This window comes from Clinocottus analis, unplaced genomic scaffold, assembly GCF_023055335.1.
Source record: "Clinocottus analis isolate CAN_PGR_092001 unplaced genomic scaffold, fCliAna1.0.p SCAF_3, whole genome shotgun sequence".
Lineage (NCBI taxonomy): Eukaryota > Metazoa > Chordata > Actinopteri > Perciformes > Cottidae > Clinocottus > Clinocottus analis.
The window spans coordinates 11,468,212-11,486,129 of NW_027176042.1; the positions used below are offsets into that span (position 1 = coordinate 11,468,212).

At 42.5% G+C, this 17,918-nt stretch overlaps 1 protein-coding gene across 1 annotated transcript; it reads left to right on the forward strand.

The window, feature by feature from the left end:
* Positions 1 to 106: 106 nt before the first annotated feature.
* Positions 107 to 16,082, forward strand: LOC137796438 (arf-GAP with GTPase, ANK repeat and PH domain-containing protein 1-like). The gene is made up of 20 exons (XM_068594370.1): positions 107 to 934; positions 1,503 to 2,736; positions 7,336 to 7,394; positions 7,491 to 7,578; positions 7,849 to 7,934; positions 8,050 to 8,191; positions 8,271 to 8,405; positions 8,514 to 8,635; positions 8,832 to 8,993; positions 9,499 to 9,582; positions 9,847 to 9,951; positions 10,035 to 10,194; positions 10,561 to 10,686; positions 10,792 to 10,929; positions 11,170 to 11,229; positions 11,488 to 11,639; positions 12,699 to 12,789; positions 13,240 to 13,462; positions 13,670 to 13,973; positions 14,394 to 16,082. Exons 2-20 carry the CDS (start codon positions 1,587 to 1,589, stop codon positions 14,670 to 14,672), a joined length of 3,666 nt encoding a protein of 1,221 aa, XP_068450471.1. The 5' UTR covers positions 107 to 934; positions 1,503 to 1,586; the 3' UTR covers positions 14,673 to 16,082.
* Positions 16,083 to 17,918: the final 1,836 nt, after the last annotated feature.

Below are 17,918 nucleotides of genomic sequence, written 5' to 3' on the forward strand. Positions count from 1 at the left end.
TTTTATTCCCTACTGCAATGATCCACAGACACCCAGCTTCATCGTGTGCATCACCGCTTCCTCGCTCAGAGGGGACAGACAGTGAGGCAGGGAAAGAGGAGGCAGGAGCTGCCCATAAATTGCTTTGGAAGAGGAGAGACGGAGCTAGAGACGGAGCAGATGCTTTGGCAGGAGCAGAGTTGAGGATTTTTCTCTCTCCCTCCTGTGTCTCTTTTGTTGTGTCGGTACAGATACAAAATCTACACGTTGGCAAGGACCGCCACCACCACCTCACTGCGAGCCTCTCATCTCCAGCCTGTTTGCCGGAGCTCGATCTAGTGTTTCCAGGGTTGTGCGGCAGGCTAACAGCGGGCTAGCAGGGGGGGGCTGCAAGGCTCTGTGGCAGCAATAAGAGGAGGAAAAAAAAAAGGAGGAGGGGCTGTGGTGGGCTTCCTCTGCCTCACAGACACATTTTATTGACTTGCTAATTGGATGAGGCACTTGGAGGAGAGGATGCGGTGACCGAGAGTAGCTGCTCTCCAGAGGAGGGATACGGGCACAAGGAAGCATTGCTTGGGATGCGTTAATCTGGCTGCTTCGTCTCTTTTTTTAAAAATATTCTGGAGACATAACAACAGATGTTTTTCAGCATCTCCCAGTGACCCTCACACCGTGCATACATAATTTTATGCATGACATTGTCGAATGGAGGCTCCAGCTGCCAGACGCTTCGTGACAAGTGAATGATTTCCATTTTGATGTTTTTTGCACCCTGTTCCCTTTCACCTGTTTTTTTTTTCTTTTTCTTGGACTGATCAGCTGGGGCTCTTTTTTTTGTGTGTGTCGGTGTCGTTTGATGTGCCGTTTGATATGAATGGTAATCTGATGAGATAAATTCTTCATCAAATCGAAGCTACAAGAAACTGTGCAATGGATATTCTTCGGAAAAATGAAGGTATGATCTGAGCAAAAGCCAAGACACACACTCTGGTATGGTGGTGTTATTCAGCCGGTATTCATTTTAGTCCCTATCAAGAAACGTATCAACCAAATGTATTAGCTGTTGCATAATTCCAGTCTGAAATCTGGCTGAGACATCAACACAGTGAAAAGAAATATCTCCTTGAAGCTATCTGGGTCTCTAGCTGTCAAATTTGCACACAATAAATGAGTTTAGGAAGGAAAGCAAAGCAAAGACAGGTAAGGAGTATGAATGAATCAGTGGCAGAGACCAATAGTATCGGTGTGCAATGAAGAGGATTAATGGAGGCATTTAAAAAAAACAGTCTAGACTTGTTTGACCACTGGGTCATCTTTTAAAATATATTTTGGAAATTTGAAAATTTTCCCACTGCCTCTTTGTTTCTTTATTCGAGGTTTTTTAAAGGCAACTTGGATTCTTGTCAAGTGCACAGGCCTGATTATTATATAGACATATATTATTATAGACATGTTCATCTGCACAAGGTTTGATCAGTAGTCTGTGTTTGATCCCAGCTATTTTTTTTCCTCCTCCGCTCCAGTCCTGTCCTGGTTGCCATGACTGAGGTGTGCAGGTCTGGCTTGGTCAGAGAGCAGGTGCCACTTTGCTGAAGTCTGCTGTCCCAATGAGCAAGGCAGGCAACCCACAGAGACGCACCACCTACCTCATTTCCCTCACTCTGGTGAAGGTTGAGGCTGTGCCAGAGGATGTAACAGGGAACCAGAGAGAGGCTCTTCCAGAGGGGGAAGGGAGCCCTAAGAAGGAGGAGGAGGAGGAGGTGAGCGCTGCCCCTGAAAAGGATGAAGGACCTGTATGTATACAAGTGGGGGAAAAAGAAAACACACCGGTGGGAGAAGAAGTGGAACAGGTGCAGTATGGCAAGTATGGCATCCCCATTGAGAACTGGGGAAAGCCTGAGAGGAGAGAAACTCACGGACACCAAAAAGACATGGCATCAGTTGGTAAAAGCAAAGACGCTTCTTTTGTGCATCCCCCTGTGAGGCAGATGGTCAAAGTCTATGGAGGAACTACCTCTGAGGGAGCTGTGCGCAGAGAGGGGCCTCGCTCGGACGCCATGCGCCCAAAGACGGAGCTCTACAGAGAGCCTCCCATGCTGTTCCTAAAGGGCGAAAATGGAGCAGACCTGAACATTCGATCACGTTGCAGCCTCCCTTTTTCCATCCCGCCACAGGTCAGCCAGCGTCCTGAAGTCCTGATGAGGTCACATGCAGGAGGCAACACCGCATGCTGGAGGGAACTCAGAGAGGCCAATTCAAGCCTGTACCACTCAGCTAGGACTTTGGATCGACGGGATAACCGCTTCGGGGACCAGTCCCCCTCAATGGCAGCTACAACTCTGGGGCCTTACAGGGCGTCCTGGGCCGACAGTGACGGCAGGGGCACGCTCATTCGCCCCGGCGCGCCCGTCAGTGGAGGCTTTTCAGGCATAATGACCAGGGACAGCCCTCAGGGGGAGAGATTTAAGACCGTCTCTGTCTCCTTGCCTGCACCGCCTGCCACCGATGTGTCCAGGTCTCAAAGAAAAGGTACAAGTCGTACCCTGGACAACAGCGACCTGCATTCTTCCCTCTCTGAGGACCTGAAGAAGGGCAAGGAAGGCCAGGGAGGAACTATCCAGCGTGCTCCTCCCCGTGACAGAAAGATGCTCAAGTTCATTAGTGGCATTTTCACTAAAAGCACAGCAGTGCCAGCCAGCGTCAGCACCACTCCTCCGCTCTATCCAGCAGTGGAAAGGGGCTCAAGTGAGGAGGAAGGTAGGCTTGATATTTAATGCCAACATTTCTGTTCACATTATATCATTTCTTCTTATTGATTGCCCCACCGTGCAGCGCATACCAATCAGAATATAATGGTAGCTCATAACCGAGAGGGCAGTTGGTCACATGTACCAGGAGAACAACAAGTGGCAAAGATCTCTGTCACATCTGTTGTTTTATTTCCCATCAGTGTTTATTTGGACTGAAAATAACCCACTACCAAGAGCATTATATGTGATTACATATTTATTATCATTTATTGCTCTTTCTACAGTTGTGTGAACCTAAACCAAACAAATGGGCTCCCACTTCAGCAATGATCTTCATTCATTAACTTAGCATTTCATTTATTTGGGTGTAGTTGCTGTATATTACACACTGTTGCAATATTCAATAATCAGTTGAGCATACATGTATCACGCTTATTGTCATGCAAAATGGTTTTAATTGGATGTAGCACTAAAATATATTCAGTTAGAATATTAATTCTAGTAATAATACTAAGTTACTTCTTTTTTGATACATAACACAGAATCTTCCATGCAGCAAACAAAATGACATCTGAGATCAGATCAGTGTGGCAAGTATTAGGTATTTAAGGTTAATGTAGTTTAAAGTACAGTTTCCACTATTTCCTCAAATGGCCAGATTATGTGATAATGAGAATACTTGTTGCAGCCCTATTATGATCACGAGATTTACAATAAAAATCTCAAAGTCAACTTCATCATCTTCCTTGACTAAAGCTGAATCAATTTCTAAAGGTCCTAAATGCCTTGAAGGTCAGTAGCATCTTTAAATATAACTTTTGCAAAGGTCAGAACATATGGAAAACACATAACTACACGGACACTATAGCTACAACTTTGATTTGTAACTGTATTCATGTTGCAGCCAAAGTAATACAAACAAATTTGAACAGATGTTTCACTGTATATTTTTTTGTTTTTGAAAATGGTTAAAACGCTGTAACTCCAGAAGTTAAAATGTTTTCTGCACTTAAACTCATGTGCTCGATGTTTTGGGAAATTCCCAAAACCCTGAAACTCAAATGAGTTCAGTCTTGTCAAAAACTACGAAAACACTTCATGAATTATGCAGACCTCTCCATTTGAAATAAAGGGAATGATGCAACTTCATCAATCTTTAATCTTTATTGATATAATGCAAAGAAAATGATCTTTGACAGAGAGTGTGGTATCGGAGTAAGCTCTGAATAATTTGTCGGGAGTAAGTGGGACATGAATAATTAAAGTTGGGGATACACAGAGCTGTGTTCATCGGAGGAGAGCGGAGCGGGAACCTGCTACTTCCTGTTGTGTGCGTGGAGTTAATCTGCCTTCAAATGGAGCCTATTCATTCATCGATGTTGTGTTTGGGAGTCAACATCACATCCTGTTGAACCTGTCATTTCAGCACGTTACGTCAGTGTGTTAATGATAGATTTTACTTTAGGAAATATTGGTCATGATTGTCAAAGCACATCGTTTAATATGTTTAGCGTCATACATGGACAGTGGGGACATTGTGTCTTTGTGCCTCTCACACACGTCGCTGTATCCATGAGAGACCGTTTTATTGTATGGAGACCCGGGCTGGAGGCTTCTGGAAAATGGAGTTTCCATGGCAACAGCAAGCCGTGAGAGATGCTATTCGGTCCGTGGCGTGACGCTGTTGATGCAGAGGGGTGGGGGGGGGGGGTGGGGGAGGTCCGGGGGTTGCCCGAAGATGGGGGATGAGGTCGTCTCTGTGGTTTAAAGTTAGAATCTGCGTCCCCAGAGAGGACAAACGGCCAAGGACGGGGCTCCGCCCGAGCTTAGCATGACCCGACGGCTTCAGAGAGAGTGTGTGTGTGTGTGTGTGTGTGTGTGTGTGTGTGTGTGTGTGTGTGTGTGTGTGTGTGTGTGTGTGTGTTCGTTTAAACAGTATCGGTGTGTCGGATGATGATGGTTTCTGCATTGATTTACATCTGTAAGCACTTTGACAGTGTTATCCAGAGAGTGTGTGTACAGGATGTGTGTTTGGATGTGTCAACACTGGCAGTCATTCATCTTTCACTGATCAGTGTGTGTGTGTGTGTGTGTGTGTGTGTGTGTGTGTGTGTGTGTGTGTGTGTGTGTGTGTGTGTGTGTGTGTGTGTGTTGTGGTTTGTGTGCGCACTCAAACCATAATATTTAGTGGGGCTTCACTCAAAACGATATCTGTAGCAATTTATTGAATGAATTTAAACCTTTGAAATGTAAAACATGTTTTCTCACGTATAGTGGAACGTGTTTTACATAATTTCATGAAAGACATATTTTTTTTTTAGAATCGTTTCAATGATCTTCTGGTAACACTTTGTAATAACTGGACGCTATGAAAGTAAATACTTCATTATAATACTTCATAATTCATCATCTATAAAGCATTTTTGCACACTTTACAAATTATGGATTCACCATTTGTAAATGAAGTATTATACAATGCTTCATAATGTGCCGTTATTATAAAGTGCTACCCATTATTTTTGCTTGTCTCTGTAATATTTGCTCATGTTTGAGGCGTCAGTGGCCTAGACGTCTCTCTCTGGTCCTCTGGCTGGGTAACACCGTTGTTTTATAGCCGTGACTCCCACACTATGACTCCAGTATATACTCAACAAATGCAACTAACTCGCTCTCCACACCCCTGATCAGGCATTTTTATTTGAATATTTCAGCACCAAATCTGACTTCCTGCTAAATCACTGCTACACAATAAACCTGCACAGCTGGTGGATCATTATGATCACAGTTAAGTGATAAAGTGGATATATTAGGCCATAATCTCTGGACTATTTATCATCACGTAGGTTTTTGATATTAACCCTCAGTCCTTATCAGTAAACAAACATGAACACAGGCCTATTGTATTGTTCTGTGATTGGTGATTGATCATCCTATTTGTAAAAGTAAAACATGATAAAATGAGGTGCATTGAGTTTTCACAAGGATTTAACACGTAACACTTTTCACGGTTCAACTGATAGATTTTGTCTCCATAGTGTTGTTTTATATCTTGGTTAATAAGGATTACGTTAAATCATCATGTGACGCAAATCAAAGACTGTCATGAACCGACAGATTGAGATTGCTTATCTCTGGAGAGTCTGGCGTCTACGGCAACCTGGAAATTGTGCTCTGTAACTAGATGAGTCACTTGACAGCATTTATCTTCCATCATTTCTAAAAGAGACATTTCATTTTTATCTGATACAAAATAAAGCTGCACAATAAGTAACCAAAATCACACTATTGATCCTTCAGTAGAAAAAACATGAATCTTAACAAGTAATTTGGTCCCAGATTCAGCCTTCAAGACTTATTTTTCTTCTAAATAAAAATGTAATAACAGTTCCCTCTTTTTTATGGGATGCTTTATACAGTCTGATCAAATGTATCTATCAATACTGGACGAGGTAGATTGCTGCTCTAGCATTAAGACTCTGGCAGACTCAATCATTGAGAATAACAATAAACGGTAAAGACTCATCTTATTTGACTTCTCTCTGCTGCAAATCAGTTCTGTTCAAACGTCTTTTTTGAATCGGTTGTGACCACAGAGCACCAAGTGACATACTCTGTCTTGTTTCAGTTGACACTAACTTCTATAAAATTCATGAAATGGCGAAACTACTCTGGGAAAAAGATTAAGTATCTTACCACAGCCGGCTCGAACACATGGCTTTTTAGGAGGGGGCTTTGCAGGGTAACCATAATAAAAAGGCGAAAAAGTGGCATGTTAAACAATGCTTGGGTAAACTTTAAATATCCGGCATGTTCCCTGCCTCATTTAGACTTGCACATTTGTACACTTGATTGGATTTTCTTGGTGCTCACACTGTGACTGTGTGGGAGCTGCAGCCTCTCTGCGCCCAGCGGGGAGGCTTGGACTTCCTGACTCCCCTTAGTGGGCTGAGTCCACAGGCAGTCAGACCGATCCTGGCACGCACTCAGCAATAACTCCTTTAATGGAAATATACTTGTATAACTTCTAACTTGTCCAGTACTACCAACTTCAACTTAGTTCAATTACAAAAATTTTTTTTTTTTAACAAATATTTTTTATTGTTGTCAAAAGACAAAAACAACAAAAGGTCTAGTTCTTGTTTAGCGTAGCAGGCAGAGGCCATGGTTAGTTATGATTTGTTTAACTAGTAACCAGAGATATGCTCCTCTTTGTGAAGCTTCACAAATTTGTATGACTTTATGACAAAACTCAGGTGACTCATGGATGTGTTGGTGACTAGATTGGATGCTAACAACATATAACGTAAGAATAAGAAAATGTGGAAGTATATTTTGATCATAAAGGAGGCTAATCATCTTAATTTCAAGTTTGCACCATGGAAGACCCTGATATACTTCTCTAAGAAGTCTAACAATTTTAAAATGTATTTTTACTTTTACAAAAGTTATTTGTCTTGCTCACAGTCAGATGAGAAGGCCAACGGTTCAGTATAGACATTAATGTGTTGAGTTTTTCAGCCTGGCTTAGCACAAAGACAATACATGTTTTACTTTGTGTTAATGAATCTCGTCTCCCCTTTTTATCACGTGGTTTTCTTTTTTTCAGCTGCGTGCACCAGCAGTCAAGAATGGACCATGAACCAAACTGTACAAGAGCTTCACCTGGTAAGCATCAGGACATATCTTTTACAAACTCATGAGTCCGATTTCAATCTAAATGAAGACATTCTCTCCCTCTATCTGTGTGGTTGTGCTCTCCAGGGTGTTTTGGGAGGTCTGTGCAGTGGGAAGTCCGCTCTGGTCCACAGACACTTGACAGGAAGTTACCTGCAGCTGGAGAATGCCGAAGGTTGATTTATCATGTCCTCATCTACAACCTTTATCTGTGTTTTTCTGGGACAATGTCAGCACACAAATGACAATAGAAAAGCTCCAGAGCCCCGTGACCCTAAATAGGATAAGCGGTTCGGATAATAGAATGGAGCATTCATACATTTGACTTAGATTATCATAGTGTGCCATAGTGGCATAGTGTTATTAGTTAAGCATGTGCTTTTCTTGCTGTAAGCCAACAAACTATAGCCAAGTCAAAGTGTTTATTCCTTCTGTGTATTTGCAGGGCGCCAATACATTAAGGACGTCCTAGTTGATGGACAGAGCCACCTGTTGATAATCAGAGAGGAGACAGAACTCCCGGGTGCTCAAGTGGGTTTGAACTTGGTTAATGTGGACAACTAATTAAACTAAATATAATTTAGTCCTTGCTATCTAGCTCCTGTGTATTTTGAGTGCTTTTCTTCTGCTCCTCCCTTCTCTTTAGCTTGCAACTTGGTTGGATGCAGTTATCTTGGTCTTCAGTTTGGAAAATGAGGCCAGCTTCCAGGAAGTTTACAGAATCTACCACCAGCTAGCCGCCCACCGGCCCGTTTCTGAGATACCTTTCATAGTAGTCGGTACCCAGGGTGAGACATTCGCACCCAACATGAGCTTTTATCCAAATGTTTGCAGAGCTGAACTTGTATTTGTGATTTGTTTTTATAGATAAGATCAGCAGCACCAACCCCAGAGTAATAGATGATGCCAGGGCCAGACAGCTCTGCTCAGACGTGCGGCGCTGCACATATTATGAAACCTGTGCGACGTACGGCCTCAATGTGAACCGAGTCTTCACTGACGGTGTGTGTACAGATCAGAGCATCGAGGGGATGCTGCATAGGAGGCACACATATCATGGTTATGTGTACTTTTTTTTTAGGGCTAACGCTAAAACTTGTTGTTCCACAGCTGCTCAGAAGATCATGGCAGCCAAGAAGCAAGCCGCTCTTCTGGCTTCCTGTAAATCTCTCCCAAACTCTCCCAGTCACTCTGGAGGCTCCACCCCAGTGTCGGGGGTCTTTCCAGGACAGGTAACACTGTTACAGACCATCTGTTGCCAACAACAAAGTTGTTCCATTTATATGTGCCTTTTCTAATTGAGTGTTTGCATTTTTTACTCTCGCAGTCAGCAAGTTGTTGTAACAAACTCAATTTTTTTCCCTATTCTGCTTAATTATTATTTCTTGGCCCCAAACCGCTCCTGCTCTCGCTATCTCCTCTCTTTAGGCCAGTAACGGTGGTCAGAGCAGTGATTACTCTTCATCACTTCCCTCAACTCCTGTGATCAGTCATAAAGAACTCGGTAAAACAGTGAGAGGGGAAAAGCATGACGGTGCCACGCCTGGGTCGATCCGCAGTGCCACCCGGAGACGCACCTCCAGATTTGCGGTGATTTAAATTTGTTAACTTGCCCAAGCGGTCAAGCTTATGCAACCTGTTGCTTTTTATACAATTTCCATTTTCAGCAATACATATTTTCACCTGAGAAAAGATGGCTGAAGAACAATGTACTCATCACCCTACATACATTGCGTTCTCTTTGACATTATGAAGTTTGAAGACTAAACCTTTTTTCAAAACACAATTGTCAAATTGCAAATTGGAAAACTAATTCAAGATCACCTATCACTATCACCTTTTTCACTTTATGAGTAATTATTTTAGCCATTGTTTATATAAAAATAATGATTAGTGCAGCTCAGCGTAGTTCATACGATCTTGCTTACATTTAAAATCTAGATTTTAAAGTCCGTAGAAACTCTCATTTCAACTTTTTCTGGTTTTGAAATGACATGAGGAGCAATTCATGTGAAAAATCTCCATAATGCATGAGCTTTGAATTATATTCTTCAACCAATTCTGGTCTCCAATGGTTCTCTTGTACTTTGTCCAGGGCCGGAGAGGCAGTGACTCAAACAGAAGGAGTGCCGACTGTAAGGGAGATCTGGGCAGTGGACGCTTCATTCCCATCAAACAGGTGGGACACTGATATGCACTTGATGCAGAAACAAATATGATGTATCAAATGACCCTCTGCAGAGGACACCAGGAGTCACTTCAAATCAAATGTGTGAAAGCAGTTTCACCATGTGGAGTGATGAAGTCCTCTCAGCTGTCAAATTGGCCTTATCAATAGGACAGTGTGTGCTTTTGTCTGCCTGCAGTCACTATGCTGCTGAAATGTGCTAGAAGAAGACATTTGCAACAATTTCTCAATCTTTGGTTTTGTCACCTCCATCAGGGCATCTTGCTAAAGCGCAGCGGGCACTCGCTCAACAAAGAGTGGAAGAAGAAGTATGTCACACTGTCCAACGATGGCATTCTGTCCTATCACTCCAGTGTCAATGTGAGTTGGTGTGTGAAGCATTATGCTGCTGAGAGGCATCACTGGTGGATAGTGGCTAATGTGGAATGGCTGATGTGCGGCAGGACTACATGCTGAATGCACCCGGCAAGGAGATGGACTTGCTGCGAGTGACGGTGAAGGTGCCAGGAAAGCGACCGCCTCGTGCTGTACCTGCTTGCGGCCTTCCAGTGGGGCTCAACGGGCGGGTTAAAGACTCGCCAGGACCTGAGGGTGTCAACCCAGGTCAAAGATTTAACAAATTCTTATGCATATGCAGAAATACAATCTGATTGCTCTTTTGTAACCAGCGGAGGAATTATAACAATATGATTGCTCATGCTGACGACCCTCAAGAGCAATGAACAGCTATGGTTAAAAAATAATCCACAGTTATTTGGATTTTTAGACTTTCTTTGTGATTAGGGGTCTAGCTTCTGTCCCAGAGAGCGGGAAGTTGTTGAAGGTGTGAAAGACCTCAGAACTTCTTCAGTAGCTGCAGCTCACACAGAATCAGTAATGCTTTATATATTTTTCCGTAGCTCTGCTTTGCATTAGATGTTTGTGTAAATTCTGTTATAATTGAGTGTATGCTTGCTGTCATCTCTTTAGTCCCTGTAAGCGGCAGCAGCTTCCTGCAAGTGGAGGAAATGGAAGGGCTGGGCGGGACGCTGTTTCTGAGGAGCAGAGGCGTGCAGCGATGTGCTTCTACACTCTCCAACCACGCTCAAAGTGTTGGTCAGTTAAAGACCTTCATATGTGAATATATTCAGCTTGAAAAACATGCATGCTTTGTACCAGATAAATGTAATTTGGTATGTTTCTGTGTGATCTGGTTGCCAGACTCTGCAGTCGAAGGTGTGTCCAGCTCATCCTCCACCAAAGACGTAGGTTCCTCATCCCCGGTGACAGACAGGAAGAAGCATCGCAGAAAGAAGAGCATGAACCAGAAAGGAGATGCAAACATTGGGCAAGCAGATGGTAAACGCCATAAACTCCTGATGTTTTTTTTATACTCAGTATTTTGCATGTCCTCAGCAATAAAAAAGATCATACGCTGATCAAAATCAATCTTAATATGATGTTAAATATTCAAGAATATTCAACATGCCAAAAGTGATAGTAATAATTGATAACCTACACATTTTATAAATACATGTAACATGTATATTTCCTCTCTTTCTCGTTTACTTTTCTGTCTTTTTCTATCTTCTTGTGCAGCCAAGCGCAAAATGTGGAAACTTAAAAGCTTTGGTAGCTTAAGAAACGTAAGCAAGACAGGTAATGTTGATCTGTCATCTTTTTAACTCTGACTTTCTACACATGTCGATCTGTCTGCTTGGGCTATCTTGCCACATTAGGAAGAGACATTAAATCCTATATATACATGTACATTTTAGTATTTCAACTGTTCACTAACTTGCTTAGTTGTGGTCAGACATGGATGCCTAACTGCACAGATTTTTTTCAAACTCAAACGCTATTTGTAGCACATGATGTTAACAGAATATTAACGGAATATCTACATTTGTGTGTCAGATGAGGATAACTTTGACTTCCTCATCGTGTCGAGCACCGGCCAGACGTGGCACTTTGAAGCCCAGAGTGTGGAGGAGAGGGACTCCTGGGTCCAAGCCATTGAGAGCCAGATCCTGGCCAGCCTGCAGCTCTGTGAGAGCAGCAAAAATAAGGCAAGAATGAACAAAAGGCGGCAATAATTGAATTGAATTGAATAATTGACTTGACAAATAGCATATATATATATATATATATATATATATATATATATATATATATATATATATATATATATATATATATATATATATATATAATTTTTCTTTTTTTGCACATCTTATGTTTCATGCAGATGTGCAAATGCAGCTGCAATGCCATTTTGTTATCTTTTTATTAGTGTAGTGTATTTCATGGCCTCAAATGTTTCTGCTTGTAGCAAGGAGGGCGGAGTCAAACTTGAGGTTGTATAGATGCAGATCAGGGGCTGTAGGGCCATACTGGTATCCCTTTAGCATGAAATGGTGTCTTTCCGTTTGCTCAGATCAGCTGTTATTGCAAGTCTACAAAACAATTCTTTCGGCTTTTGTTGGGCAGATGCTCACACACAGAATAGCGAGGCTCAGCTGTTCCAAACATGTATAGTATATTACATTAAAAGAGATATTATCCGCACTTGGAAGTACATTTGAAGGGCTGTATAATCATTTTGTGTGCTGTTAATTTGCACCCTCAGACTTCTAGATAAAATATGTTTCCTCTCAGGAGAAGCTAGATACTCTGACTGATCGTACTCTTTAAAGGCATGCTGGCAGATAGTTTGAGTATTATCAAAACCCAGCCCTTCTTCAGACGTGTGTGACAAACTAACACTGTTGCCCACTAGCGGGCTGCGCTGGTTTCTGTTCTTGAGTTGGAAGTACTTCTTGGTGTGGAAATTGTTTAATCATCTCCAAAAATGATAATGGCTGCCATGATACTGAATAATTAGTTAAATCCTGTGATACATTTATTTATATTACAATAATTTCATCAGAGGCCAAAACCAATACTTTTACAGCTTTAAATGGTCATAATAATGATTACCGCCATCTACCGCTGCTTTCTCAGTTGGAGATCTAGGACTTACAATCATTGTTATTATTGATGAGAGTGCTCATCTGAGCTCATGTTACAGGGGGTTAGGTCTGCTGCTGTTTTTCTCATTTTAAACATGTACTGTGTCTTTTCCACAGACCCGCAAGAACAGCCAGAGCGATGCAGTGGTTCTGCAGGCGATCCGCAACGCAAAGGGCAACAACTTCTGTGTTGACTGTGATGCTCCAAGTTGGTGACACACAATATTACTTGTTCTCCTCTTTGTACATGATCGTGTCCGTGTCTGAATTTCTACTGTCCAAAGAAGACTACATGAATATATTTAATATTTTGTATTTTAAAAGACAGTTGTTCATTTTTAGCTGTGATGTTGTAAAAATCAAAAAGCATACTGAAAGACAAAAGACAAAATGGAAGTAGAAGTAGTTTACATGCAAGAAACACTGCAACGTTACAATACTAGGGGATCGTAATGTTTGACACGTTGGCCACAGATTAAACACCTCCACTTTAAAACCTCTGCAAGAGATTTTCACACAACTTCAGTCACTTTCGTGGCATGACTTTGCCCAACGGGCACATTTGAACGACTCATAGCAAAAGAAAATGGAGGATATCTGTCATCAAGTAAGCACATAGTTCAGTTTCAAACAAGTGCGTGTTTCCTTCTTTTTCAAGATCCAACCTGGGCCAGCCTGAACCTGGGCGCTCTCATATGCATCGAGTGTTCGGGGATCCATAGGAACTTGGGGACCCACCTGTCTCGCGTTCGCTCGCTAGACCTCGATGATCTGCCACGAGAGCTCACGCTGGTTCTCAGTGCCATCGGCAACTACATGGTCAACAGCATATGGGAGGCTCGCACGCTGGGCAGCCGTAAACCAGCACCCGATGCTACACGGTAAAGGCCTAAATGTCATGAGATGTGACATTAGTGATGTGACATCAGCGTTGCTTTAGTTCAATATTGTACAGTATTTAGGTATGAGCTGCATACTTAGAAATGTTGTGTTCTGTACCATTTCAATTCAATGGTCATTCTTGAACTGGAGGAAGACAAGAAGCTCAAACTGAATATTCCCAATAATTTCTTTCTTTGCGTGTTCAGTGAGGAACGGGAGTCGTGGATAAGAGCCAAATATGAGCAGAAACTGTTTGTGGCGCCGTTGCCTCCTCCCTCTCCTGGCGAGGGCCCAGACATCACGCTATCTGGCCGTCTTCTTCTGGCAGTGATGGAGCACAACCTTCCCAAGCTGCTGCTTCTTTTGGCCCACTGCACTAAGGAGGACATCAATGCCCCTCTCAGCCTGGCGCTCTCCTGCAGGTCACTCTTAGTGCTGCGTCTGCCCGGCTCTGCCCTGCACGCTGCCTGTCAGCAGGCTGATGTGGTGATGACGCAGCTTCTTGTTTGGGTGAGTTTCCCTCCCTCTGTGTCAATAACACCTCTGTGGCGCTCGTCTGATTTATATCACCAAAGAAGGAAGAGAGAGATCATGTTGCAGCGAAGGAACGAAATATCGACATGGTGTGAGTGTAAAATATAATGTGGAGCTATGCAAAACTGGCAAGATAGTCATTGTTACCCTTGATGAACCTCTAAGTAATTTAATTCAGCAAAAAACAAAACATTTTAAAACAGATGACTCAGCAGACCAGTCAAGGTGATCTATAAGTGTGAATGGCTCTAAAGCTCAGAGTCACACTTTGTTGGATAATTTAAGACAGGCCATTCAAGTTGCAATTAATTCCACATGATAAAACGTCTTTATATTGTAGAATATTACGTAATCTAATCTACTGATTTATCCCCATTTTTTTTTAACTCTCTTCAGTATGGCTGTGATGTTCGGCACCGGGACGCTCAGGGGCAGACCGCTCTGGTTCTGGCTCGCGGCGCCGGCTGCCAGGAGTGTGTCGATATCTTGCTCCAGTACGGATGCCCAAATGAACCGGCCTCCTCCTTCCCCGGCGCCGCGGCGATCGGTTTTGCAGCATCCGCCGCACCCAGCTTCCCTGTTGCCATGACGCCGGTTGCCACAACACTCAAGATCTCGCACAAGAGCGGCGGCGCCAGCTTGAGCTACAGCACCTCGAGGAGAGCAGTGTCATAAATGTGGTGTGGTAAAAGTGTGTGTGTGTGTGTGTGTGTTTTTGTGAAAGAAAGAACGTGCCGCTTTGCCCTCATACTGTCCTGTACCTTCTGCAGGACTGTTGAACGTGTGTGTGTGTGTGTGTGTGCGTGTGTGTGCGTGTGCGTGTGTAACTGGTAACAGCAAGTAACAACACATTAAGTCTGCTAGAAGGATTTAACCAAAACAAAAAGAGAAATTTTCCTGACACTTTCTACGTAACAGAACACGACGTTACATCCAGATGCCTCTGCGTTTGGATCCAATAGGAATGTATTGCACTGTATACCAGCTGGTACGATTCATATTTCATCATGCAGTCAATAATCAACTTAATTATCCACTCGGTTCAGAATGGTAGTTTGCCTTCGGCCTCAAACAAGTTATCTGAGCATCACAGGCCAACAACGTTGACACTAAACACATCCACACTTCTTAACTTTACTGACAACAAATGACACTTTTAAAGTCAGAGTGCATATTCTGTTCAACACAGCCGGTCGTTCGCTGCATAAATAATGTAATAATACAGACTTTACAGTGGCTGAAAAAGAGAGGCCGCTTTAAAGATAATCAAAATATCTGTATAGAAATGTGTCGATAAAGATATTATAATTCTAAAAGTTTAAAAGTGCTTCGTTTTCAAGATTGTTACTGTACGATTTGTACAGTTGCTTCTGTGTATACAACTCAAAGGGTTACTCGTAGCTGTTCAGATATTTCCTGTACAGCGTCTTGGTTTGCTTTTCCTTTAACAAGCAGCGGATTAACTCTTTGACATCCAAGACTGAGATTTCTATGTTTTGTTGTTTGTATCACTGTGTGTGACATGAACACTGTACATGGCGTGTGCATTACAACTCCAGCAGCAGCTCATCATCAAGGCCAGTGTAATACTAGATGTGTAAATGCCTTGATTTTGATTGAATGTATACAAAAACAGATGGTTTGAGTTCATTATTTCAAGATGTTTTCCTGGATGATACAGTTTTGGTAGACTGTCAGGGTGTTTTAGTTTTTATTTAACTAATATTAATCCTGCTGTGACTAATATAAAGTATGGTTTAATAAGATTTAAACTCTTTATAGGTTCTGATCTATAATACTAGGCCTTTGAATGAATATGATTATATCTGTGAGTGGATGAAAATCAACATGTAATAGAGGAATGTTGCCCAACGTAATATGTAAAAAAAAAAAAAAAAAAAAGGCATAAAAAAACAACCCTCCTGCAGTATTGTATGTATTTTGTGTTAATCTGAAGACTCAACTGAGTGTACATGTCTTTGATGTAAGCATCTCTCTCATTTGTATTTTTTTACTCATGCAATGATTCATAGAGCATTCATTATCAATACACTAAGGCTACTGCCCAAGCTGTGGTGTTCTGTACAGAGTTGTGTGAGTCTTTCTGTGTCTGGTTTCATAGCAGACCTTCACAAAGGCGAGCTGAGTTGATTTTTTATTTTTTTTGTTCATGATTAACAACAGCTGTTAATGAGGGTGAGGGAAGCTTCAGCAGACGGCGACATCATGCAGTTTAGTTGCATCACATTGAGGCTGGTGCGCAGAGGGGTGATGTTTCAAACCGCTCATGCTCAGAGGTGTTGTCTGGACAGGTGGAGCCAGCGGCCATCACCTTAACACACGACTGGCATTTGAACGTGAGATCTTCTGGATCAAACCGGCGCCTACTGGCTGTGACCCATTTTTTTTCTAGGTCGATGTTGTAGACTCATTTTGGTACTATAATCACTTTCATCTATTCACAGTAATAACATGAGCGAACACACATCCAGAGAGAAAAGTGACATAATATGGGAATATTAACTCGGAACAGTCTCACGACTGTGGCTCCGACCTTCTTCGCGCCTTCGTCCCTTCTCCTGCTTATCGGGAAGAGACACAATTTTAACAAGCTGAGGCAAATTAAGCCTCTTCCCGGCATTGTTCTCTGAGCCACTTCCCACACTTCCCTCTGCAGCTGAGCCCAGCCACGCCCCTGCCCCCACAACCTGCTGCCGAAGATACTATTTGTGTTTCTAAAAGGACTGTTGTCAGTGGCATTTGGTTTGAAGCACTCAAAGTATCAAAAGGAAAGCAAATATACACAAAAAAAATAGAGAAACAACAAGGTTGCAGCAACAAGATTCTTCCCCATAAGAGATGGGCCTCGTTACTTCGCCAAGGAGGTCTTGTTTTTCGGTTGAGGCTGTTTTGTGTGATTGTCAACAGGATTATGGAAAAACTACTGGCTAAGAAAGAACCTGTTAAATGTAGCAGAGGATCCAAATCACAGATAGGATACGCACATTATTCATGACTTTATTTAAAGCTGCTAATGCTCTAAATCAGGGCTGCACTAACGTTGCTAACAACAGTGCTAACGGTGTTAATCTGGGGGGAAACCAGATGGGGGTTTATGCTTCTGTCCTACCTCCATCCGCCACCGTGGGTCGGGGCTGCGTTGTCGGTGGCAATAGACTCGCCTTTAGGACATGACATGTGCGCATTACCACCAAGACGTCCAGCACACGCAGAGGGAGTCTCTGACTACACTCAACACTCAGGATGCCATTACCCCACTAAATCAAAGTAGCTGTTTGCTGTATATGTTAATCCAGGAGACAAGAAAGAGCTATGTTCAAATCACTGGGACACATTTGACCGGTCACCAAGTAAAGCTAGACAGACAGAGAGGTAGATACAAAAGCACAGACATTAGGACAGGTGAGTGATGCAAACCACAACATTTACTACAATATTAACAATCTAGGCATTGTGGATTTCTTTGAGAGTTATTCTCACATGCTTGTCCCTCCTCTGCCTGTTTGTCCACTCAGTTATTGAGTGTGAAATCCTCGTGATAATCTCAGAAGGAAAGTTAGGAATGTGTGCCAGGAGAACTGGGACAGGGGAGAGGGACTATATAAGGACAAAAATGAATCCTTTACCACTGAGAATACATTTCAGAAGAACACATGTACTGCCATGAATCACAATTGGGTAAACTCACATTCGCGCGTTAGAGTTACACCGATCATGACTGTGATTCCTTTGATACTTCATTCAGGAGGAACATTGCGTTGGTAAACTGTTGGTATTATTCATAGGTAATAATAAAGTTGCTCGATCCGAGCTACACCATTTTGACAAAAAAGCTCTTTGATCAATTTACAGTTAATAATTTGTGTGCTATGTTGCCTTTCAGATGACGCAAGTGTGTGC